At 40.2% G+C, this 24,574-nt stretch overlaps 1 protein-coding gene across 1 annotated transcript in view; it reads left to right on the top strand.

Annotated features, from left to right (window-relative positions):
- The first annotated feature begins 314 nt into the window (after positions 1-314).
- Positions 315-24,574, top strand: part of Helb (DNA helicase B) — a 35,538-nt gene continuing 11,278 nt past the window's right edge. Inside the window, exons 1-10 of the mRNA XM_069988299.1 lie at positions 315-535; positions 3,795-4,205; positions 6,654-6,823; positions 10,119-10,994; positions 13,132-13,309; positions 15,943-16,084; positions 18,805-18,959; positions 21,412-21,493; positions 22,222-22,281; positions 23,168-23,417. Coding sequence (XP_069844400.1) covers positions 349-535; positions 3,795-4,205; positions 6,654-6,823; positions 10,119-10,994; positions 13,132-13,309; positions 15,943-16,084; positions 18,805-18,959; positions 21,412-21,493; positions 22,222-22,281; positions 23,168-23,417 — 2,511 coding nt within the window. The 5' untranslated portion in view covers positions 315-348. The remainder of the gene's footprint in view (positions 536-3,794; positions 4,206-6,653; positions 6,824-10,118; positions 10,995-13,131; positions 13,310-15,942; positions 16,085-18,804; positions 18,960-21,411; positions 21,494-22,221; positions 22,282-23,167; positions 23,418-24,574) is intronic.

Raw genomic sequence — 24,574 nt, forward strand, 5'->3', positions numbered from 1 at the left:
GTCCTGAAGGACCACGTGCTTTGCTTTGGGGTTTTACAGTCTGGTACAAGCCCAGCCGTCCGCCCATAACCACGCCTCCGCCCGCCCACAGCCACGCCTCTGCCCGCCCATAGCCACGCCTCCACCCGCCCATAGCCACGCCCACCACGCCCTCTTCCTCCCCACCCTTGTGCTTGAGGGCGGAGTTTGGCGGTGCCCCTACCCACTAGCCCTCACACTGGCGGCCGACGTCTGGGCATTGCCGGAAGCGGACTGTCTCACGGAAGCAGCTGATTGGCTGATACTGGTCATGCACCTTTCCCGGGTTTTCCGGAGTTGCTTCGGTGGAGATGGCGCTGAGTTCTGACCATGGCCCGGTCCAATCAACATCTTCGGCAGTTGCTGGGACCGCTGCTCCCGCACAAGGATGAGGTGGAGGAGGACGGTGATGACCCGCGGGAGGAGGTGGAGGAGGATGAAGACTCCGTGTTTGTCGACGCGGAGGAGCTCTGCAGTGGGGGCATCAAGGCTGGCAGCCTCCCCGGGAGCATCCGGGGTGAGCAGGGCCCTGGCCCCAGGGACTGGTTGGTAAGGGTGGGGAAACAGATTTTCTGTTCTTCTATCTGAGTGAGACCCGGGTCGCTGCTGTGTCTTAACCCGTAGGCTGGCTGTTTAGCTGTTTCATCCTACTTAGGATAAAATACTGCTAATATTAGCAGTGCCTTTTGAGCGCATACTGTGTTTTAAGCTTGTTTAAAACAGTTCATTTGCTGTTCAGTTATTCAAGGAAGTTTTACAATTGGAAAAGCAGTGGCTGTACAGCTTCCCGGAATCTAGACTTTTAAGTACTGGAAGAAAAAGTGAGGATGGCACTATTTTTATATAGCCACTAACCACGTGACATGCAGCTAGTGCAACCGAGAGGCTGATTGGTTTTTTTTTTAAATTAAAAAATTTACATTTGAACAAACCAAACCAAAAAGTAAGTCGGTGCCAGTGGCTCATGCCTGAAATCTTAGCTACCCAGGAGGCTGAGATGTGAGAATTGTGGTTTGAAGTCAGCCCTGGCAGGAAAGTCCGTGAGACTCTTACCTCCAATAACCTACTCTGAAAAAGCCGGAAGTGGCTCTGTGGCTCAAGTGGTAGAGAGCTAGTCTTGAGCAAAAGAAGCTCAAGGACAGAGCTTAGGCCCAGAGTTCAAGCCCCAGGACTGGCAAAAACAAACAAACAACACACACACACAAAAACAAAACAAACAAACTACAAACCGGTGGGCAGCACAGGTTTAGACACAAACGTTCCAAGTCTCAGTGGAATGTGGAATGTTTGGTCATTCATTCCTTCTAAAGTATTATCAACTGTCTATCATGTTCCCTGTATTAGGTGCTGGTGGCATCAGAGAGAGAAAAGGAAGTCTCCATCAGAAAGGAGCCAATCTTTAGTGAATTAGATATTTCTTTAATCATAGAAATAAGTACAATACTAATTAATACATAAAAGGAATATTAATAGCACTGTGATTAGTCATTCCTCAGATGTGGAAGTGACAATTAACATGAGGTCTGTGGTAAATGTAAGAGCCTTAGTAAGGAGAGGAAAACATTTCAAGGAGAAGCAACTGGGCAAAAGGCCCTATGCTGAGAGGTACCGTAATATTGTCTGCAGTCATAGTAGCAGGGAGAGGGCTGGGTTTGGAAAGGAGGACAGCAGATACTTGCCACATACTGTGCTTACCTTTTGGAAAATAAAGAAGAATGAAGCATTGTAGACAGCACAGAGTAATAGAGGAGGCCATGTAGACAGGTAGGCAGAATAAAGTGTTACATGTATCCCAGGAGGTATTTGTTGTTGTTTTAAAAAAATTTTTTATTGTGAAAATACTGTACAGAGGGGTTACAATTACATGGGCAAGATAATGAGTACATTTCTTATCAAGCATTGTAGCCTCCTCCTTTGTTTCCCCTTCCTATCCCTTCCCATCCTCCCCCCTGCCCCTCCCCATCCAATACTCCTCTCCCCCCTCCACCAAAGTTGTAAAGTTGGTTTTCTACACTATCTCATTGTTGCAGTGGGTCCACCTGTATCCCTATTTAAATGATTTGTTTTTGCCCTTCCCCTCCACAAATTATAACAACATCAAATACAGTGAAAGCAGGGGTTATACCATGGGGGAGGGACATATAAAGCAACAAAGAAATAATCTTATAATTATGTTAGAAACAATCGCATGAAAGAAAAAAACATTTGAATATATATCTTAGGGTTCATTTCCCTAACATCAACTTATCTGACCTTTTCTGCTTGACTCAGACTAGTTATTACAAATAAGGAAAATCATGGGACCTATGTTTCTTTGGGCCTGGCTTACTTCCCTTAATATAATTTTTTACAAGTCTTTCCATTTCCTAACAAATGGGGCAATGTCATTCTTTCTGATGGAGGGATAGCATTCCATTGTGTATATGTACCACATTTTCCTGATCCATTCATCTACTGAGGGGCATCTGGGTTGGTTCCATATCTTAGCTATGGTAAATAATGCTGCAGTAAACATAGGTGTGCTGGTAGCTTTAGTGTGGTCTTGTTTGTGAACATTTGGGTAAATGCCCAAAAGTAGGATTGCTGGGTCATAGGGGAGCTCTATGTGGAGTCTTTTGAGGAACCTCCATACCGCTTTCCAAAGTGGTTGAACAATGCAGTAAGGTTCCCTTCTGTCCACATACCCTCCAGCATCTGTTGTTATTAGAGTTCTTGATTATAGCCATTCTAACTGGGGTGAGGTTGTATCTCAATGTTGTTTTGAGTTGCATTTCTTTTATGGCTAGGGAGGTTGAGCATTTCTTCATGTGTCTATTGGCCATCCTTTTTTCCTCTTCAGAGAAGTTTCTCTGTAGGTCTTTAGCCCACTTATTTATTGGGCAGTTGTTTCTTTGAGGATTTGTTGTTGGGGAATTTAATATTTTGAATTCCAGGTATATTTTAGTATCTTTTTTTGGGGGGGGGGCCTGGTTGTGGGGCCTGAACTCTGGGCCTGGGCGCTGTCCCTCAGTTCTTCAGTTCAAGGCTAGCACTCTACCACTTGAGCCATAGCCCCACTTCCGGCTTTTTTTTTCTTTTTGTTTATGTGGTGCTGGGGAATCGAACCCAGGGCCTCACGCATGCAAGGCAAGCGCTCTACCACTGAGCCACCCTCCCAGCCCCTCCAGGTATATTTTAGATATGAGACCCTTGTCCGTTGTATGGCTAGTGAAGATCTTCTCCCAATCCATGGACTTTCTATTGAGCTTGCTAGCTATGTCCTTTGCCATGCAGAAGCTCTGCAATTTCATGCAATCCCATTTGTCCAACCTTTCTTTGATTTCTTGTGTTTTTAGGTCTCTATTAAGAAAATTTCAGCCTGTGCCAAGGAGATCTAGGGTTTCTCCTATTCCATCCTGTAATGTTTTCAGAGTGTCTGCTTTGACTCTGAGGTCTTTGATCCATTTGGAGTTGATTCTGGTGCAGGATGATATATAAGGATTGAGCTTTAGTTTTCTACAAGTGGTTAACCAATTTTGCCAGCACCATTTACTGAAGAGGCTGTCTTTCTTCCAGTCTATTTTTTTTTTTTTTTTAGCTTCCTTATCGAAGATTAGATGGCTATAGGTCTGTAGGTTCATTTCTGGGTTTTCAATTCTATTCCAGGAAGTATTTGTATAGGCTGCTGTGTGGGAGGATGGTGGTGGTGGTGGTGGGGAGAACGGAGAAAGGAATGGGTAATAAAACATCAGGAAAGAGGTTTGTGAGTTCCTTTAATTAACTTTTTTTCCCTCTAGTTACAATTCCCGATGAACTCACTGGAGAGCAATGTGAAGTGCTTGGACGTTTTCCAATAACTGGTCCTTGGTGGCGAGTGAAGGTGCATGTGAAGCCAGTGGCATCAAAGAGTTATCAAGTTCAAGGTCACCCATCCTACTTTTTACAGTCTGACATGTCACCACCAAATCAAAAAAGTATCTGCTCCCTCTTTCTGAAAGAGTGTGAGGTCCCCGTTGAGACCATAAGTAAGTTTCTAGCATGGATAAAGCAAGTATCAAGCTATAAAGACCTGAACTTTGAACATCTTCGGGACACATTAAGAACTTTCTACAGAGAAATCCAAAGGAAGGATACAAAAAAGTCTGCAGGGAATGAGCAAGAAGATTTGGCATCAGAGGATAAGATTAGTCTTCCTGTGGAAAAGCAGCGTAAGTAGGATTTTTTTTTAAAAATTGAATTTTAGTGTAATTAAGATGCTTTATGATTGTGTTTAAAATATTAATATCAATGTTGAACATCTCTACTCTGAAGATCTAAAGTGCTCCAAAGCTGAGTACGGTTATGGTGTCACAAAGTGATCTTTCTGACTGAGGCCCACATATTTTGCTTCCTGCACAGAATTATTAAAAAAATTGTCTAAGATTATGCTCAGGCTGTGAGTCAGAGATGTATATGAGACATAATGGATTTCATGTTTAGACTTGGATCTCATCCCCAGGGTATTATGTTTGTGTAGCTATTCCAGATTGTGAAAAAATAGAAAATCTGAAGGATTTCTCCTGTCAAGGATTTCAAATAAGGGATGCTAGTCCTGTGTTCCTTTTTGAAATTGGTTTGAAGAAAAGATATCAATGTTGCTTTTTAGTTCGTAGTGTGAAGTGATTGTGTATGGTATCTTAAGATCTTTTCAGTTCTTTTCTGGATTTTAGATGTGATGCTGTTACTCTGACTTTGTGTTAGAAAACAACGTGAATCATTAAGGAAAAGTTCAAGCTGGATGGCAGTGGCTCATGCTTGTAACCCTGGCTGCTCAGGAGGCTAAGAGCTGAGGATCATGGTTTGAAGCCAGCCTAGCAAGAAAGTTTGAGATTCTTCAATTAACAGCCTCCCCTCAACCCCCCCCACCAAAAAAAAAACAAAAACAAAACAGGAAGTGTAGCTATGACTCAAGTGGTAGAATCCTAGCCTTGATGGAAAAAGCTCAGGGAGAGAGAGTACCCAGGCTCTGAGTTCAGGCCTTAAGAGTGCATGTGCATGCATGCGTACACACATATACACACAGAGTTTAATCTTTTTAAAGCAGAGGAGAGGTGCAAGGCAAGGAATAATCCATTTTGGAAAGATTTTAATTCATAATGACTTAAAATACTTTTTATCTAGACATTTACATATATATATATATATATATATATATATATATATGTAAAATTCTGGCACATCAAATATGACCTTGAGAATGAAAGATTTATTATATTATTTTTTTGTGTAAATAATCGGGCTTGAACTCAGGACCTGGGCACTGTCCCTTAGCTTTTTGACACAGAGCTCCAATTGATTTGTTGCTTATTACTTGGAGGTAAGAATCTTATATACTTTCCTGCCTGGGCCTGCTTCACATTGCTATCCTCAGTAGTTGGGATTATAGGCATGAGCCATTGTGTCAAGTGAGAATGAAAGAATTGTAATTAATTTGGGTAAATGGTTATAGAAATTAATGTATAAGTTATGTTTTGTGCTTAGTTTTAAGTTTATCTGAGTTTAAATTTTTATTCTGGTTGTGTTACAAACAAAAGAAACAAGTAGTAATTATTTATACATTGAAAGATCTAAAGTTTTTAAAAATTTTATTGTAAATATGATGTACAGAGGGGTTACAGTTACATGAGTAAGGCAATGAGTACATTAGTTGTGGATCATTATTATCCCTTCCCTAGTTGTTTTCCCACTATCCTTTCTTTTCCTCCCCCTCCCTTCCCCAAGTTCCGAAGTTGTAAAGTTCATTTCCAATATAGTGTCTTGTGGGTATCCTTGTTGCAATGGATCATCCTGTGTCCTTGTTTCAGTGTTTTGTTATTCCCCTTCCCCTCCCCAGATTAGACAAATGTATATACAAGATACAGGATGCCAAAATCAAGTATACAGTGACAACAAGGGATATGCCATAGAGGAAAGAACATACAAAGGAAACAACAACAAAAAATAAAATCACATGGTACATTTAAAGCAATAACAATAAAGATGGACCTCTTGTGTCCATATCTTAGGGTTCATTTCACTTAGCAACATCTTTGGTCATATGTACATGGCTTTTGAGCTTTTCAGCTCATCTGATAAGATTATCCTATATGTATACTAATTATTGCAAATAAGAGAAACCATGGGACCTAAATTTCTTTGGGACTGGGTTACTTCACTTAATGTTTTTTCCAAGTCTTTCCACTTCCTAACAAATGTGGTGGTGTCATCTTTCTGATGGAAGCATAGAATTCACACACACACACACACACACACACACACACACACACACACACACACACACACACACACACACACACACACACACACACACACACTTTCTTGATCCACTAATCTACTGAGGGGCATTTGGATTGGTTCCATATCTTAGTTATGGTGAATAATGCTGACATAAACATTGTTGTACTGGTAGCTTTAGTTCATAAAGTTTTAAAATTAAACACAGCTGAGTACCAACTCAGTACCAAACAACAGTTGTTATATCAGTTCTCTTGCTGCTTGAAGTACATTTTTGAATTTGATTTGGATTTCTTAAACCCGTTGTGCTAAATGAGAAAGTCCTTCAAATCCTTCTGTAGGCCCATTTGTGTTTTAATTTGTTCTTTTCTGTTATCCTGCAGTTCCGTTTATAAATGTAATGAGAGCTTTGCAGTTTCCCAAAATAATGGAATTCCTTCCAGTTCTTCTACCACGACACTTTAGACAGCTCATAAACTCGGGTTCTGGAGCTGTGTTGGAAGCGATAGAAGAGATTTTAGGTACAGATCCATGGAAATTGGGATTTAGTAAAGTAAGTAAGACATTTTGTTCAACATTCAGTAATGCTCTGTAAGGCGAGGTCTTGAAGATTTGATAAGTTTTTCATTTCTTTCAATAGAAAATGTTTTGTGTGTATCCTAGTGTTGATTTCTGTTTGAATTTTACAAGTACACATAAAACTTCATATATCTGTAACTCTTAGGCTTCTATAAAGTCAATACATTTTTGAATGAGGGGCTGGGAAGGTGGCTTAGTGGTTAAGAGTGCTTGTCTTGCATGCCTGAGGCCCTGGGTTCGATTCCTCAACAGACCAGAAGCAGAAAGAGATGGAAGTGGTGCTGTGACTCCAGTGGTAGAGAGCTAGTCTTGAGCTGAAGAGCTGAGAAAAAGTGCCCAGAGCCAGAGTTCAGGCCCATGACCTATAAAATAAGTAAATAAATAAGTAAATAAATAAATAAATAAGTTTATGAATGAAAAGCAAGATCACAAAGTGTGTGACATTTAGATGATTACTATTGATTTAATTATATAATTGAATATGACAGATTTTTTTTTTTTGTAACAAAACTGTTACTTCAGCTTGAATGTAGCTTTCATTGAAGACCAAGGCCTAATGAGTTTGGCAATCTATTCTCCTGTGCAGTGTAGTTTCCCACTTTACAATATTGACTATTGAAAACTCCCATCATTCTTGAGGATTTCATGATATTGTTTGATTTGTAGTTGGTATAATAACATCATTTATAAATGAGTCCATTTCTGTTCTTATTATTGAGACCAAGAGTAGAAAAGTAACTTTGAGGCTTCATTGGTGTTGGAATCAAATGTGGTACCCTCAGTTTTCTTCTTTTTTCTTTTGGGCCAGTACTAAGGCTTGAGCTCAGGGTATCATACTCGCCTTGACTTTTTTTTTTTTTTTAAACTCAGGCTGGTGTTCTACTACTTGACCCACATCTTCAGTTCTGTCTTTTTACTGGTTACTTGGAAATGAGTCTCAGGGACTTTTCTGTTCTGACTGGCTTCAAATATCCTCAGATCTCAGCCTTCTGAGTAGCTAGGATTACAGGTGTGAGCCACCAGCCACCTGGAGTTCAGTCTTGATAGTACTTCATTTTACGGTAGTTTTCCAAGTTAATATACAATTAAGAAATTCTGAGAAGGGCTGGGAAGGTGGCTCAGTGGTAGAGCGCATGCCTTGCATGCCAGAGGCCCTGGGTTCGATTCCTCAGCACCATATAAGCAAAAAGAAAAAAGCCGGAAGTGGCGCTGTGGCTCAAGTGGTAGAGCGCTAGCCTTGAGCTGAAGAGCTGAGGGACAGCGCCCAGGCCCAGAGTTCAGGCCCCATCACCGGACCCCCCCCCCAAAAAAAAAAAAAAAAGAAATTCTGAGAAGTATGAGAATAACAAAGTTATTCCTTGTGTCACAGGTCTATAATTTCAGTGGACTTTGAAAAACTCAGAAACTTACGTTATCATTGTGTATTTAGATGGTGGAGAAGAGAGGTAGAGCTCCAAGATGTTGGAAGAGAATAAAAACTTATCTTTTTGTTAAAAAGTTATCAGCCAGGTTCAGATAGCTCATACCTGTCTGTAATATTAGCTACTCAGGAAGGCTGAGATCTGAGAATCTCGGGTTGAAGCCAGCTGGGGCAGTAAAGTCCCTGGGAGAGTCTTATCTTCAAATAACCTCTAAAAACTGGAAGTGGAGCTGTGGCTCAAAGTGGTAGGGCACTAGCCTTGAGCAAAAGAGCTTAGGGACAGTGCCTGGGCCCTGAGTTCAAGACCCACAACCAACTGACCAACATATATAATACATACGTAATACATAAATAAGTAAGTAAAGTTATCAGTGGTTCATATTTGTAATCATAGCTACTCAGGAGGCTGAGATCTAAGGATCATGGTTTGAAGCCAGCATAGGCAGGAAAATCCATGAAATGCTTATATCCAGTTAACTACCAGACAGCTGTGAAAGTAGTGCTGGTGCTGTGGCTCAAAGTGGTAGAACACTACCTTTGAGCTGAAAAGCTCAGGCCAGAGTTCAAGCCCCATGACCTACCAAAAAAAAAAAAAAAAAGAAAGATTTTGAAAGTGGCACTATGGCTCAAGTGGTAGAGTAGTACTGGCCTTGAGCAAAAGAAGTTCAGGGACAGTACTCAGGCTCAGAGTTCAAGCCCCAGGACTTTAAAAAAAAAAGTGTTTCTGCCAAAACAAACAAACAAACAAAAAAACCTTAATGTGGAGCTGTGGATCAGATGGTAAAGCGCAAACCTCAAGGGAAAAAGCCAAGAGAAGGTGCCCAGGCCCTGAGTCCAATCATCAGTATTGACACAAAATGAAACAGCACAGGCTGGAAATGTGTCTTTGTGGTAGAGAGCTTACCTAGCATGCACAGAGCCCTAGATTGGATTCCTCAGTACCACATAAATAGAAAAAGTCGCAAGTGGTGCTGTGGCTCAAGTGGTAGAGTGCTAGCCTTGAGCACAGACAGGCTCAGGGACAGTGCCCAGGCCCTGAATTCAAGCCCCAGGGTTGGCAAAAAATAAAAAATAAATAAATAATACAAGAAGACTATGTATAATGCTTTTATAAATTATATTTTTTTAATAAATTACAATTGTAATTAAAAGTTATACAGATCTTGGGGTTGGAGGTGTGGCTCAGATCATAGAGTGTCAGCCAATGGTGTGTGTTAGTAACCATCAGATACTGAGTTTGGATCCCAGCCTAGAACCAGAAAAAATGTTCCTCAGATCTCTAATCACAGATTAGTAATTAAAAATATTTAGTGATGCTTTAGGTATAATTTTTCTTCCGTATGGTATGGCTCAGATCAGAATGCCAGCCAATGTGCAAAAGCAGGCATTCGGTACTGAGTTTGAATCCCAGTCTAGGACAAAAAAAAGTTATGTAGATTTCCATTGACAGTTCAGTTAATTAAAAAAAAAAGTATCACTATACTTTAGATATATAATTTTTCTTCTAAATTTAGTTGAAGTATGTATTTTTCTGGGGCTAATAATCATTATCAAATAATATTTTAACTTTTTTTTTCTTTTTTGCCAGTCCTGGGGTTGAACTCAGGACCTTGGCACTGTCCCTGAGCTGCTTTTGGCTCAAGGCTAGCTCTCTACCACTTGAACCATAACACCACTTCCAGCCTTTTCTGTTTATGTGGTACTAAGGAATCGAACCCAGGGATTTATGCCTCCTAGGCAAGCACTCTACCGCTAAGCCACATTCCAAGCCCTATTTTAACGAATTCTAATAACATGCATTACTATTTGTAACTCTTATGAAGCAACCTGGAACTTTGTTTTCCTAAAGATTACCTACAGAGACCTGAAGCTTTTGCGCTGTGAGGCCAGTTGGACAGCCTACTGTCAGTGCCCATCTCTTCTGCGGTTGATGAGTGATCTGGAGAAGAATGCATTGGTCATCTATTCCAAGCTGAAGCAGATGTGTAGAGAGTACGGGCACACGTATGTTGAAGAAGCCGACTTAACTTCAGAATTGGCAGAGCAGATGTCTTTTCAAGATGCCTGGCAGTCTCTGAAATTTCTGAAGGATATTGGTGTGGTGACATATGAGAGGGGCTGTGTCTTTCTTTATGACCTTTACCAGGCTGAAAAGGGCATTGCTTTTTCCATATGTAGTCTGATACAGAGACCTCCGTGGCACTTATGTGTGGATGTTAAGAAAGTGTTGGCATCTCTCTGTACCACCAAACCAGAGGAAGCAAGAGATGAGGATGTGATTGAGGAAAGTAAACCTGGTGAAACAAGCTTGGAAAATTCCACAGACATTCTAAACTCACAGGACGCTGATGACTTTATTTGGAATTGTGAAAATGAAATTGATGCAGGAATCAATGAAATGGAACTAGATCAGGACCAGGTGGCAGCTTTGGAAATGATTTGCGCCAATGCTGTGACAGTCATCAGTGGGAAAGGTGGCTGTGGGAAAACCACGATTGTCAGCCAGCTTTTTAAGTGCTTACAGCAGCTGGAAGAAAGAGAAGTGGAAAAGGCATGTGAAGATTTTGAACAGGACCAGGATGTTCCAGAAGACTGGGTTACCTTTACTGAGCAAAGTAAGCTGTCGACGGACAAGGCTATTGAGGTGTTGCTCACAGCACCTACAGGGAAAGCAACTGGCTTACTGAGGGAGAAAACCGGTCTTCCTGCTTACACGCTATGTCAGGTAAAGGCTGTGACAGTGTATATCTATAGATGAAAAATTTGTCTTATTTTCTTCTCCTTTTAAAATACTTTTAAATTAATTAACAAAAAGGTATTTCAATTCAAAATATCCTACTCTATACCAGTTGGGAATGTGGATCATCCTTGGTCCACAGTATCTGCACAGTATATACTTCTCATCTCTGGGATACTTTGTAGCTGTCTTGCTTATACATCACAGTACACCTCAGTGTGCTTTGTGGTGTCAGACATAGATCTTGTAACATATCTTCCATAGTTAACAGTTAATTATACAGCTAATAACAGTTAATTATACAGTTAATTAATATAGGCTTCCTACCCTGTAGTTAGCTCATTATGTAAATCAGTGTTATTCAAAGCAGACATTGGGTAAACTTGGTGTTTTTGTGAGAATGGAGCCAGTGCCATAAGTCAGTCAGTACACCTCTTCAGTCACTGAGAAAGTCATAGGATAAAGACAATGTCAGGTGAATGAAATATGCTTAGTAATGTAATTAGTTCAGATCCTGGCACTCTGTCTGTTTCTCTTAGGCACTGGTTACAAACATGTCATAGCCCACAGATGGTATTCTGCATGTCACTGGAGCTGGAAGGAATAGATCGATATATCTATTTTTTATGAATGAAAAAGCTTCTTGGAGGTGAGGACTTTATCTTGTTCTAGAATAGTGCCTGGCAGATAGTCATGTAACAAAAACTTCAAATGTGTCAATATACTTTAAAATAGTATTGGCTTTAATTGAGTTGGAGTTTGTTTATTTGTTTATGCTGTTGTTGGGGGCTTGAACTCAGGGTCTCACATTCTCAGTTGGCTTTTTTTTTTCTGCTCAAGGCTGGTATTCCACCACTTGTGCCCCACCTCCACTTCTTTCTTTTTTTCTTTTTGCTGGAGATAAGTCTCACAGACTATTGTGTCCCAGCTGGATTCCAACCATGACCCTCAGGTCTCAGCCTCATGAGTAGCTCAGATTACAGGCATGAACCACTGGTTCCCATGAAGAGTCTTGGAGATTAAAGTTGGAAAGAGTTGGAGACTTTGTTCTAGCCCTGATGTATCATTTTATATATAAAAGGACCAGGTATTGGGAAGAGTTCTGAAGAGCTCTGAAAGTCATAGAAGCTCAGGTGAGGAGAAGAGTTTTTGATTTAGGGGGAAAGCCTTTCAAAAGGAATTAGGGAGAATTATCATAGAGTGTAGAGTTTAGGGGTGGCCTCAGCTGGAATGAAATCTGTATTTCAAAATAATTGGAAAATCAACTTGGTTTAGACACAGAATTCAGGTGAAATATTTTGGCATTGTTTGACTAAATTCTTGATGAGCCAGTGAAGCAGGCAGGTGAAGCCATCTTCCCCTTTATAGAAGAGCTAACTGAAGTTTGAGGTTTTAACAGATTGCTCGAGCTTGGTAAGAGCTAGAACTAAGATATGAATTAAAATTTCTGACCTCCTAGTTTGTTGCCCTGCCCTAATTTCTTCACTCATCATAGATTTTGCACACCTGGTGATACACCTTGAACTTGCTTTGCTAGGGTGCCTTAGGCTCCTAAACAAGGAAGGAGGAGCAGGTTTGAGCTTACATGGGATCACAGAGCCAGCAGACACCTCAAAATTACTTGCCATTCATTACCTTTCCCAGAGGAATGAGAAGAGACCTGGAGAAGGTCAAGGTAGCTTCTCAGTGGAAGGATTCTGATGAGTTTATGATTTTATTTCTTCATGCCTGATTAGTCTGAAGGATTGAATGAGGAGAACCATCAGAGAGCAGTTATTACTGAGTTTCATAGCCTGCTCAATTCAGATCAATTGGTAGTGTCTTAATATTTCCTTCCTTCCTTCCTTCCTTCCTTCCTTCCTTCCTTCCTTCCTTCCTTCCTTCCTCCTTCCTTCCTCCTTCCTTCCTTTCTTCCTTCCTTCTTCTTCTTCTCTCTCTTTCTCTCCCTCCTTTCCTCCTTCCTTCCTTGCACCCTCTCTCCCTTTTTTACTCCCTTCCTTCTTCCCTCCTGTCCTCCCTTTTTCTTTTGATTCTCCTTTCCTTATTCCCATAGGAGTTTTGTTTTAGAATAACTTGCTGTTAATGTCTTTAAATCTGACTTTAGATATGCATACTTTACTTACAGGTCAATTACAGCTTCTATTTATGGGACAAAAAGCTGGTGAACAAGGATATGCCATGGAAATTTTCTTCAGTTAGAGTTCTGGTTGTGGATGAAGGGAGTTTGGTATCTGTAGGAATCTTCAAATCGGTTTTAAAATTATTATGTGAGCACTCCAAACTTTCTAAGCTTATTCTGCTTGGTAAGTTAAAATATTGATGCGGTTCATGGTTTTCAAGCATTGTGGGTTGGTGACATCAGTTCATGGTACATTTGCTAAAGATGAAAAAACATTTTTTGGATGTCATGTCACAGCTACACAGAGTTCAATTCAGCCACTCTCCTAGTCAGTTTGGGTTGGTCTTTGTTTTGGTCAATGTAGTAAAAGACTTGAGCAATGAAATAACATTGCGAAGGGTTGTTCCTACTTAGTTAAATGATGGCTATTCAAATAGTAAAGATGACCCACTGCTTGTGGCTTACAGTTGTGAGCCTAGCTTCTCAGGAGGCTGAGATCTGAGGATCATGAAGCCAGGCTGTGCAGTGAAGTCTGTGAGACTTTTTTTTTTTTTTTTGGTCAGTTGTGGGGCTTGAACTCTGGACCTGGGCTGTCCCTCAGCTCTTCAGCTCAAGGCGAGTGCTCTACCACTTGAGCCAAATCCTTAATTTTTTGTTTTGGTCAGTTATGGGGCTTGAGCTCTGGGACTAGGAGCTGTCCCTCAGCTCTTCAGCTCAAGGTAAGTGCTCTACCACTTGAACCATAGCGCCAGTATTTTTTTTTTTTTTGTCGGTCGTGGGGTCTGAACTCTGAAGAGCTGTCCCTCAGCTCTTAAGCTCAAGGCTAGTGCCTTACTACTTGAGCCACAGAGCCACTTCCAGCTTTTTCTGTTTATGTGGTGTTGAGGAATCGAACCCAGGGCTTCATGCATGGGAGGCAAGGACTCTACCACTGAGCCACCTTCCCAGCCCTCTGTGAGACACATCTCTAATTAACTACCCAAAAGTCTGAAGCCTAACCTTGAGCAAAATTGCTTGGGGAGAGCACCTATGCCCTAAATGCAAGCCCCAGGACTGGCAAACACACACACACACACACACTCTCTCACTCTCTCTCTCTTTTCTCTCTCTTTCTTTTCTCTCATGATTTGCAGTTAATAGCTCAAATTAGACTCACCAGACTTCTAAGTCCCTCCAGTCTGGTGAAGTTTAATTCTGTTCTGTTGGTTGATAGTGGATCTGTATACTATCTGATTTAATGAAGAAAATAAATTATAACTTAAGAGTCAAATTCCAGGGCTGAGAATGTGGCTTAGTGGTAGAATGCTTGCTTGGCATGCATGAAACCTTGGGTTCGATTCCACAGTACTGCATAAACAGAAAAAGCTGTAAGTGATGCTGTGGCTCGAGCAATAGTGTGCTAGCCTTGAGCAAAAGAAGCTCTGGGACAGTGCTCAGGCCCTGAGTTCAAGTTCCAGGACTGGAAAAAGAAAAAGCAAAATCAGAGTCCAATTCTATATAAATACTGTTTTATAGGTATTTGAGGATAGTTGATAAGCATCTGATTCTATTAATGGTTTACACATTCTCCCTGTTTCTGCCCAGTGTATATTTTTCTTAACTCTAAGATTTCTTGTTTGTTTTAAAGATTTTTTTTGTGCCAGTCTTGGGACTTGAACTCAAGGCCTGAGCATTGTTCCCGAGCTTTTGTGCACAAAGCTATTGCTCTGCCACTTGAGCCGCAGCTCTACTTCTGGCTTTTTGGTAGTTAGTTGGAGATAAAGAGTCCCATGTACTTTTTTTTTTTTTTTTTACCTCTGCTGGCTATGAGCTGTAATTAGAGGATTTCAGCCTCCTAAGTAGCTAGGATTACAGCCATGAGCCACCAGGGGTGGCTTCAACAAATTTTTTTTTAAAAATAGAGCAATACATTGTAGTTAGTATCAAATACATTTAGTTTATATTTCATGTGTTTATTTTTAGAGTCATAGATTTTTCCATTCCTGGTAGGGTAATAGGCAAGATGTCATACTTAAGTAAATACTATGTATCTAAGGCCTGTTTTTACATATTGGCTAAAATCCATATCTTACAGGGTTTACATATGGTTAGAGAAGTTTAGTTCAGATTTTGTTACTTTATTGTGTCTTCACATCTCTTTTTTTCTTTTTCTTTTTTGCTGTTCCTGGGGCTTAACCTCAGGGCTGGGGGACTGTCCCTGAGCTAGTGCTCTATCACTTGAACCACAGCACCACTTCCAGCTTTTTCTAAGTTGTTTATTGGAGATAAACATCTCATGGACTTTCTTGATCTGGTTGTCTTTGAACTACAATCCTTAAATCTCAGCTTCCTGAGTAGCTTAGATTACAGGCGTGAGCCATTGGCGCCTGGCTCTCATATCTTTTTATGTAGTTTACATTATTGAACTTGGAGGTTGCTTTTGTTAAATGTTTTAAAAATATTTAGTGTTCTGGGCTGGGAAGGTGGCTCAGATTGCTTGCCTTGCATGTCTGACACCCTGGATTCGATTCCTCAGCAGAAAAAGCCGGAAGTGGCGCTGTGGCTCAAGTGGTAGAGTGCTAGCCTTGAGCTGAAGAGCTGAGGGACAGCGCCCAGGCCCAGAGTTCAGGCCCCACGACCGACAAAATAAAATAAAATAAAATAAAAATATTTAGTGTTCTTAAGTAATGATATAAGGGCTTTCCCCCTCCCCCTCCTCCTCCCCGCTCCCTCTCCCTCGAGTTCTGAAGATAGCATGCATCATTTGGAAGAAGTAAAAATAATTTCTAATTTTAGAATTGCATCCTAAATCTACCATATCTATTTAATTTTTTTTAGGTGATATTAGACAGTTACCAAGTATTGAACCTGGTAACTTGCTGAAAGATCTTTTTGAGACTCTTAAGGCAAGAAAGTGTGCTATTGAGCTGAAGACAAACCACAGGGCAGAATCACAGCTAATTGTGGACAATGCGGCACAGTATGTAACTAGTATTTTTCAGTTTTCTCTGTTATGTTAGAAATAAAAGGTAAAATAAGGATGAATGCTTGTTTTAGAGTGACTCAGTAAAATATATTTACTCTTTTTTTAAAAATGGGTTATTTCTCTTTTTAAAACTTTTTTTTAATCGGGCTGGGAATGTGGCTTAGTGGTAGAGTCCTTGCCACGCATGCACGAAGCCCTAGGTTTGATTCCTCAGTACCACATAAACAAAAAAAAAGTGGAAGTGGCGCTGTGGCTCAAGTGGTAGAGCACTAGCCTTGAGCAAAAGAAGCTTAGGAACAGTGCCCAGGCCCTGAGTTCAAGCCTCAGGACTGGCAAAAAAAAAAAAAATCTCTCTCTCTCTCTCTCTCTCTCTTTCTCTCTCTCTCCACACACACACACACACACACACACACACACACACACACACACACACACACACACACACACACACACACACACACACACACACACACACACACACACACACACACACACACACAGATATATACGGAGGAGTTACAGTTACATAAATCAGGTAATGAGTACATTTCTACATTTCTTTTTGGACAATGTCACCCCTTCCCTTGCTCTCTCCGTTTTTCCCTCCCATCCCTATCTATAAGTTGTATAGTTCATTTTCAACATAGTGTCTAGTGAGTACCACTGATAGATTTGTTCACCCTTTGCCCTTCCATTTCTGTGTCTGGTCCCCCCCTTCCCTCCTCCCCCACCCCGTTTACCCTTCCAAAGACCAATTAAACAAGGCAAAAAGAAAAGAAAACAAAAACAGCAATGAAGGAAAAAAAACCCCTCCATTCCATGGAGTTCATTTTGATAAATATTATTTTATACAATCAGTTGCACATAAGCATATTGTGCCTTTGTGTTCCTCTCCTAAGAATTATCCTCCTTTGCTCTCATTATATGTGAGTGCCTATTTTTATTAAGACATTAAGAAAAATAATGGAGTTGGATGCATAATGTTCTTTTCTGGTAACACTTGGAAAAAATTTCTGCTTCTATCCAAAGGCAACTTCAATTTTAGTAGATGATTGGTCACTTTAAAGTCTATACAACATAGAAGAATTTAAAGCATATTAGATTTCTTAGAAAGTTTTATGAGAAACTCAAGAATTCTTTTTTAATTGGCCTCAATTAGTTGTACAAGGCGGTTTCACTTTAACAGGTCTATTTACATATATAGTGTTTTGTGGTCAGCCATCCCTTCTATGACTCTCCCTCTCCTCTTCCCCTTTTCCAAACAAATCTCATCAGATTTCCTTGTTCCATTGTCACACATATAATAAAGTATTCATTCACCCTTCCCTCCCCCCCCCCCCAGTCTGTTCGTCTGCCTCCCTTGTACACCAGACAAGACATACTTTTAACTCCTTGTTATTTTTCTGTTGGAGAGCATGGTAATTGTTTAAAGAGGTTTCCACCATGGTTCTCACATATGCATGCCTATCAGTATCATTTGGTCAAGGCTCTTCTCCTGTCATCATTTCTTATTTATCACCATCCCCTTGTATGACTGATTGAAGGATCCTGTGACATACCAGGAAAAGCTCCTAAGATGCTGCATGTCTTAGGTCAGAAGCAGAACAAGAAATTGCTATGCTTCCTAGATCCCCACAAATTTAACCTATGATATTTCCATCAAGAACAGCCTTACTCCTTGTGCTTTTTGCCCTTTCAGCTCTAGCCTGGGCAAGACTGATTGTGGCACAGAAGGGAATCCACCTCTGTCAGCAGGCTGCTGTTAGGTGTGTATTGAGAGTCAGTGGATCGTCTTTCAGCTAACCGAAGGAAGGCTTTCTTATGATGAAGTACCTATACCTCAGTGTCTTTTCTGATAGGATTTGTTGATCTGGAAAAATACAAGAATGAAAGAATAGGGGAATGCAAAGAAATGTGGATGCTTGTTTCAATTGGGAAGATGGGAATAAATATACAATAGATAGAGGAAAGAGAAGCATATGGTACAAAGCATGGGAAGGTTCTCAACTAGTTAAAGTTAATTTAAACTGAAAGGGATATGGCGCTGGTGGCTCACACCTGTAAACCTAGCTTCTCAGTAGGCTATGATCTGAAGATCTCAATTTGAAACCAGACGAGGCTAAAAAGTCCATGAGACTCTGTTCCAATCATCCAACAAAAAGCTGGAAATGGAGGTGTAGCTTACGCAGTAGAATACCAGCTTTGAGTGAAAAAGCCAAGGGAGAGTGCAAGCCCATGAATTCAAGCCCCAGTACTAGCATGGGGGAGAAAAAAGGAATATGTAACCAAATGGGTCCAGATCTGCCTCCCAGTTTCTCTGCTTCCTACCTTTGAGGCCTTGGGAACTCAGTAGACTTGACTAGGCCTCATATTGCTCACCTGCACAATTAAGATTATACTTAACCTTCCATAGTTCTTTTGTGATCTGGAGATGAGTAGGCCACATTCTTAGTTTGGTGCATTGTATATCTGTTATTATTTTTCTGATTCTTTTAATTTGCTAGGAGCAAGAGATTGATTGGTAAGTAAGTATAGGACCATAACTTCATGGTCTTCCAATTCTAGTATAAAACTCACTATCATGCTTATTGTGGCCTATCCTCTCTGCTTGTTTTCTATGAGCAGATATTATTATAAGGACATTAGACCAGATATATAAAGGTTTATTTGTGGATGACAGCACTTTCGCTTTATGTATTTTGTCTTTATTCAAGAATCTCCAGACGCCAATTTCCCAACTTTGATGCTGAACTAAATGTGTCTGAAAACCTTTCAATCCCCATCTCAATCCAAGATAAGACATTCATTTTCGTCAGACTTCCAGAAGAGGATGTCAGTTCTCAGTCATCTAAAAGCGACCATCCATCTTGTAAGTGTAAACTTCTCTATGTAGGGTTAACTGTAAGTATTTCAGTTTTGCAATATAGTTATTAAATGACTAATTATAATTTTATTTGATGGTAAAGGCAAATATTTCCACTAAAAAAATAGGGCATCAAGGTAAAGTACTCCATTAAAGCAAACAAGAACTAGGGGAGTGACTTAGGAAGTGTGAGACCCTGAGTTCAAATGATACAGAAATATTTAAAGTGAAAAATGAATGTTCTCCAGCAACTTTCTTTTCTCCTTTTCCCCTATGTCAACACATAAAGCTCACATACATAGCAAAAAGTTTTATCTCTTTAAGCCTTACTGTATCCATATGTGAACATGTTTATTCTAGCGTTACTTAAATTGGACTTTAAGCTGCAAAACCACTGATTTTTATTTACTATATTAGAAATAATAGCTAATGTTTATTCTCACAACAACGTGTGAAATACTATTTCAGATGAGGAAGGGGGCTTTAGACCATTCATAACTAGCTTTCTTTGCTATTTTAGTCAGATATTAGACTTCAGATGCAGTTTATTTTGCCCTGATCTGGTACCTATTCTTTGCATTAATGAAAGTGAACTTTTAAAAGAAAAAGCAAGTTGGCCATTTCAGAATGGTAACAAAGCTTAGCCAATTGTCTATTTTTTTTGGGGGGGGGGGTCTGATCATGGGGCCTGAACTCTGGGCCTGGGCGATGTCCCTTAGCTCTTCAGTTCAAGGTTAGCACTCTACCACTTGAGCCACAGCGCCACTTCTGGCTTTTTTCTTTCTGTTTATGTGGTGCTGAGGAATCGAACCCAGAGCCTCATGCATGCAAGGCAAGCGCTCTACCACTGAGCTACCTTCCCAGCCCCGCCAATTTTCTATTTTAATTAAAAACCTCTTCTGGAAAATTAGTCTCTTCTTGAAGAAAATTGAGTAACCATTCCTTTGAGAGGCATATGCTACCTCTTCAGTCATAATTGAAATAGTAAATTTATTGCCATTACAGCAGGTATATTTTAAGACAGGCTTCATCGCCAGGCTAGGATTTCAGAGATGCTAAAATTGCATCTAAAATCAATGGAGAGTACATGTACATATTGATGTGCAGCTTGTGGAGAGAGTGAACACACAAGGTGTGGCCTGGTGTATAACTGCACACCTTATTCTGGGAGGCATTGGGAATTCCAGGACTTGGTGGGGGAGGGATGTGTGTGAGTTGAAATGTGACAGTTTTCTGGAGATTATCCTTACCTTGTCTAAAAAAAGGAAAACTAGAAAGTGGCTTCGTCTTCCTAGAGCTGTGCTTTTAAGTTCCCCATGATTCCTTTGCTACTAGAAACAGCATAAGAGCCTGAAATGTTCCTACTCAATTTGTGTGTGTGCACGTGCACACTCGAGAGTATGGGGGCTTGAGCTTAAGGCCTGAGAGCTTCCCTTAGCTTTTTTGCTCAAGGATGGCACTTGATGACTTGAGCCACAGCTCCCCTCTGGCTTTTTGATAGTTAATGGGATAAGAGGCTCATGGACTTTTCTGCCCAGGCTAGCTTTGAACTGCAATCCTTAGATCAAAGTCTACTGGGTAGCTGAGATTACAAGAATGAGATCCTGGTACCTGTCTCCAAATTAGTCTTCTCTCTCTCTCATGAGTTTGCCATTTTTTGTGTGCCATTGTTGAGTAACTAGAAGAAGCCTGTTTGTCAATGTTGCAGTGTAAGGAGAAGTCGGGAGTATAGCTCTATAGTGGGAGGCTGGCCCTGCTACATTGGGAATATCACTTCCGTGAATTTTCATGTTCACATTCATAACATGGATGTAGTTAGTACATGGTTGCATAACCTAGAAGCTAGAAGGCTAATCTTTTAGTGGCTGGGTCATCGGAGAGCTTGTGGGTAAAGGTGGGGCTTGTTTTCTAAGAGCAGTGTCCATTTTCCAGCCTGTACAACAATAGCTCAGTACTGTGTATTGGTATGGCCAAGCCAAATATTACCTCTGATGTAATGACATGGGCTTCACCTGGGTACTGTGAATATGTTGACTGAGATAATATCTAAGACATTTGTATAGATTCATGCATTCTGACTCATTACCACTAGTAAAACAGGGACTTGGAAAGTTTTATCTTTGTAATTCAATTACACATTTGGTACTCTGATATTTTTAAATTCATCATCCACAAATCAAGAGTGCATACTTGACTGAGTTCATTACATACAGACTTGGAGCTGTCCTGGCCAGAGGTAGATTGGGATCTCTCTCAAGCACAGATGCTTTCAAGGCTTCTCTCCATTTCTCTGATTGGTCTGGCTGATTTAGGGGATGGTTGCCATGGTGAACCTGTGTTCCATTTGGTGGGATATTGTTCCCAGATCTCCAAGCAGGAATTCTGAATTACTTTCTCCATAGAAATAGTGTTACAGTATGATGACTTTCTGTGTTAACTTTTTCTCTTTAATTACCAGATTTATATTCTGCAGTTAAAACTTTACTCCAAGAAAGTGACTTTAAAAAAGCAGAAACATCTCAATTCATTGCATTTAGAAGGTAAAACATTCATAATGTTTTTTAAAACATTTCTTAAATCTCATTTAGTAGCATATATATTCTGTTTGGATTTGAAAAAATTATAATTTATCACTATTAATTCCTGTTTCTGCTGGGTGGGTGTCAGTGGCTCATGCCTGTAATCCTAGCTCTCAGGTGGCTGAGATCTGAGGATCATAGTTCAAAGCCAGCCAGACAGGAGTCTGTGAGACTCTTATGTTCAATTAATCACCAAAAAACTGGAAGGGGAACTGTGGCTCAAGTGGTAGAGTGCTGTCCTTGAGCATAACAGCTCAGGGACAACACCCAGACCCTGAGTTCAAGCCCCAGGACTGGCATACAAAAAAATTCTGATTCATAATTTGAAGTTTCCCATTGTTAGACAACAGAGAGGGCACTTTATAAGCAGGACGTTTTCCACCAAATATTATATTTAGGAATTCACATGAAATATCAATGGGACAATAATATATGTGAAGATAAAAACTATGAAAAACTTTTTTCTAGAGATGGGTCTGAAATTATATCAGCTAGGGGTATATAGCCCAATGGTAGAACTCTTGTCTAACATGTAAAAGGCTGTGGATTTAATCCCTCACACTACAGTAATAATAATATAATAAATATAATAAATAAATATATAATAATATATAATAATATAATAAAATGAAATAATAATTATAATAATGAAGTCATTGAATAATAATTGTGGCATTTTTGTGTTTCAGGCAGGACTGTGACCTGATCAATGACTGTTGCTGTAAGCATTACACAGGCCGCCTCATCCGGTGAGCATCTCCCAGAACTTGAGAATAATCCCTTCCTATTCTTATGTTGGCACTGACTTAGCTTACCACATTGAAAAATCATTTTCTCTCATCTGTGTCTCTTCAGTTACAACATATAAATATATATATATATATATATATATATATATATATATATATACACACATATATGTATGCATTTGTATATATGCGCACACACATATGCATACACATATATGTGCATATACACATATATACTTTTTGGTCATAATATACTTTTTGTTAGGGAGTGGAACAAGAAGAGAAATAAGGAATGAGATTTTCTTAGTGGTTTCCAAGTTGGCAACCTCCAGCTTCTCCAAGATATACATGGGTAGCAAAGGAGAATTCCTCTAATTCCCATGTGCATGTCATATTTCCAAGAACCTAAGCAGCAGGAAGTTGTTTAGTCAGAAAGCCTCTCCCTCTGTGGATGGTGAGCAAAGGGGCAGGAATGTAGAAAAGATTGGGCACCAGTGGCTCATGTCTAATTCTAGCTACTCAGAAGGCTGAGATTTGAGAATCTCGGTTCAAAGCCAGCCCAAGCAGGAAAGTCCATAATACTCATATCTCTAAGTAACCATCAAAGAGCTGGAAGTGAAGCTGTGGCTCAAGTGGTAGAGTGCTAGCTTTGAGCAAAAAAAGCTCAAGGATAGCAGACAGGCAAAAGCAAGCAAGCAAGAATGAAAAAGGAAAGAAGGAAGGAAAGAAAGAAAAAAAGAGAAAGCAAAGAAAGAAAAGAAAGGAGGGAGGAAAGTAGAACATTAGATAATTGGGTTGATTTGGAATGGGAATTGATGTGTTGATGTTTAAATATAATGAAATACAAACTTTACAAACTTTGCTCTGTTACCACTTCGTAACCTAGCGACCACAAGAGGAGACTCATATTCGGAGTTGGTGATAAAATCTGTTGTACTAGGAATGCGTACCTCTCAGATTTGCTCCCTGAGAGTGACTCTGGTTCTCAGCAAAGTCACGACCAAGAATCTGGAGGTGACGATCAAGGAGCTGGAGGTGACAGCCCTTGTGGGACTCCTCGTTATTGTGCTAAAACTAAGAATGAACTTGAGAGTGGAATTCGACTGTGCAATGGAGAAATATTCTTCATAAGGAAGGTAGGTCTTAGGAGGCTATGGTGTTTTTCTTTTTCTTTTTTTTTTTTTGGGTCCGGTCATGGGGCCTGAACTCTGGGCCTGGATGCTGTCCCTCAGCTCTTCAGTTCAAGGCTAGCACTTTACCACTTGAGCCACAGCGCCACTTTCAGCTTTTTTCTTTTTGCTTATGTGGTGCTGAGGAATCGAACCCAGGGCCTCATGCATGCAAGGCAAACGCTCTACCACTGAGCCACCTTCCCAGCCGGGCTATGGTGTTTTTCTTGCCCTAGAATTAACTCAAAATTGAATCAGACTGGAGTTGACATTCTTGTTCTATGTTTTCTGTCAAGGATTTTTACATTCATGTTCCTTATGAATACTAGTTTGTAATTTCTCTAATGACTTATGGTTTTGGTGTTAGAATAATGCTAGCATAATTAAGAAGAGAAGTGGATGATGTTCCTTTCAGTTGGACATGCTTAAGTAACAAAAGCTAGACCCAGCTTTTTAGTTGCAGCTTAACTAAAGAAACTGTGGGAGTAGTTGCCATGTGTGTTATGGTGCAGACACCTTGTGAGACCAGAACTCACACTTGGTACCTGGTGTTTTGCTCAGCTGTTGCTCTACCAACTAAGTCATACCTCCAACCCCCTAATTTTTTTAAAATTGCCATTATTAGGGTTTTGATGCAGAGTGACAGAGATGCCACTTAAGTCACATACCAGCCCTTTTTGTTTTGCTAGGCAAGCCAAAGTGGCAGAGTTGCCAGTCTTTTTTGTTTTAGTTATGTTTTAGATTGGGCCATAATTTTGCCTGAGGCAAGCATTGGATTGTGAACTTCCTATATCGGCCTACTTGCTTAGCTGGGTGGGATTACAGGTATGAATCATCCCATGTAGGATGTTGGTTGAGAGAGGATCTTGATAATTCTTTGCCCAAGCTGACTGTGAAGCACAATCCCCTGCATCTCCCTCCTCCTGCCAGCAGATAGGATTATTGATGTTTGTGGGTATGTGCCATCACAGCTGGCTTCAAATTATAGTATAGTTTAAGAAATCTTTGAGAAAAAGTACTTTGTAGGGTCTTAAGGACTGAAAATATCTTTCCATTTTATTAAAATGTGTGGCTATATTCAATTGAGTATACATTTTAAACCTTTCTGTCTCTCTTTTTGTGCT

Source organism: Dipodomys merriami, unplaced genomic scaffold, assembly GCF_024711535.1.
Source record: "Dipodomys merriami isolate MVZ:Mamm:240054 unplaced genomic scaffold, mDipMer1.0.p SCAF_10, whole genome shotgun sequence".
NCBI classification, from domain to species: Eukaryota; Metazoa; Chordata; class Mammalia; order Rodentia; family Heteromyidae; genus Dipodomys; species Dipodomys merriami.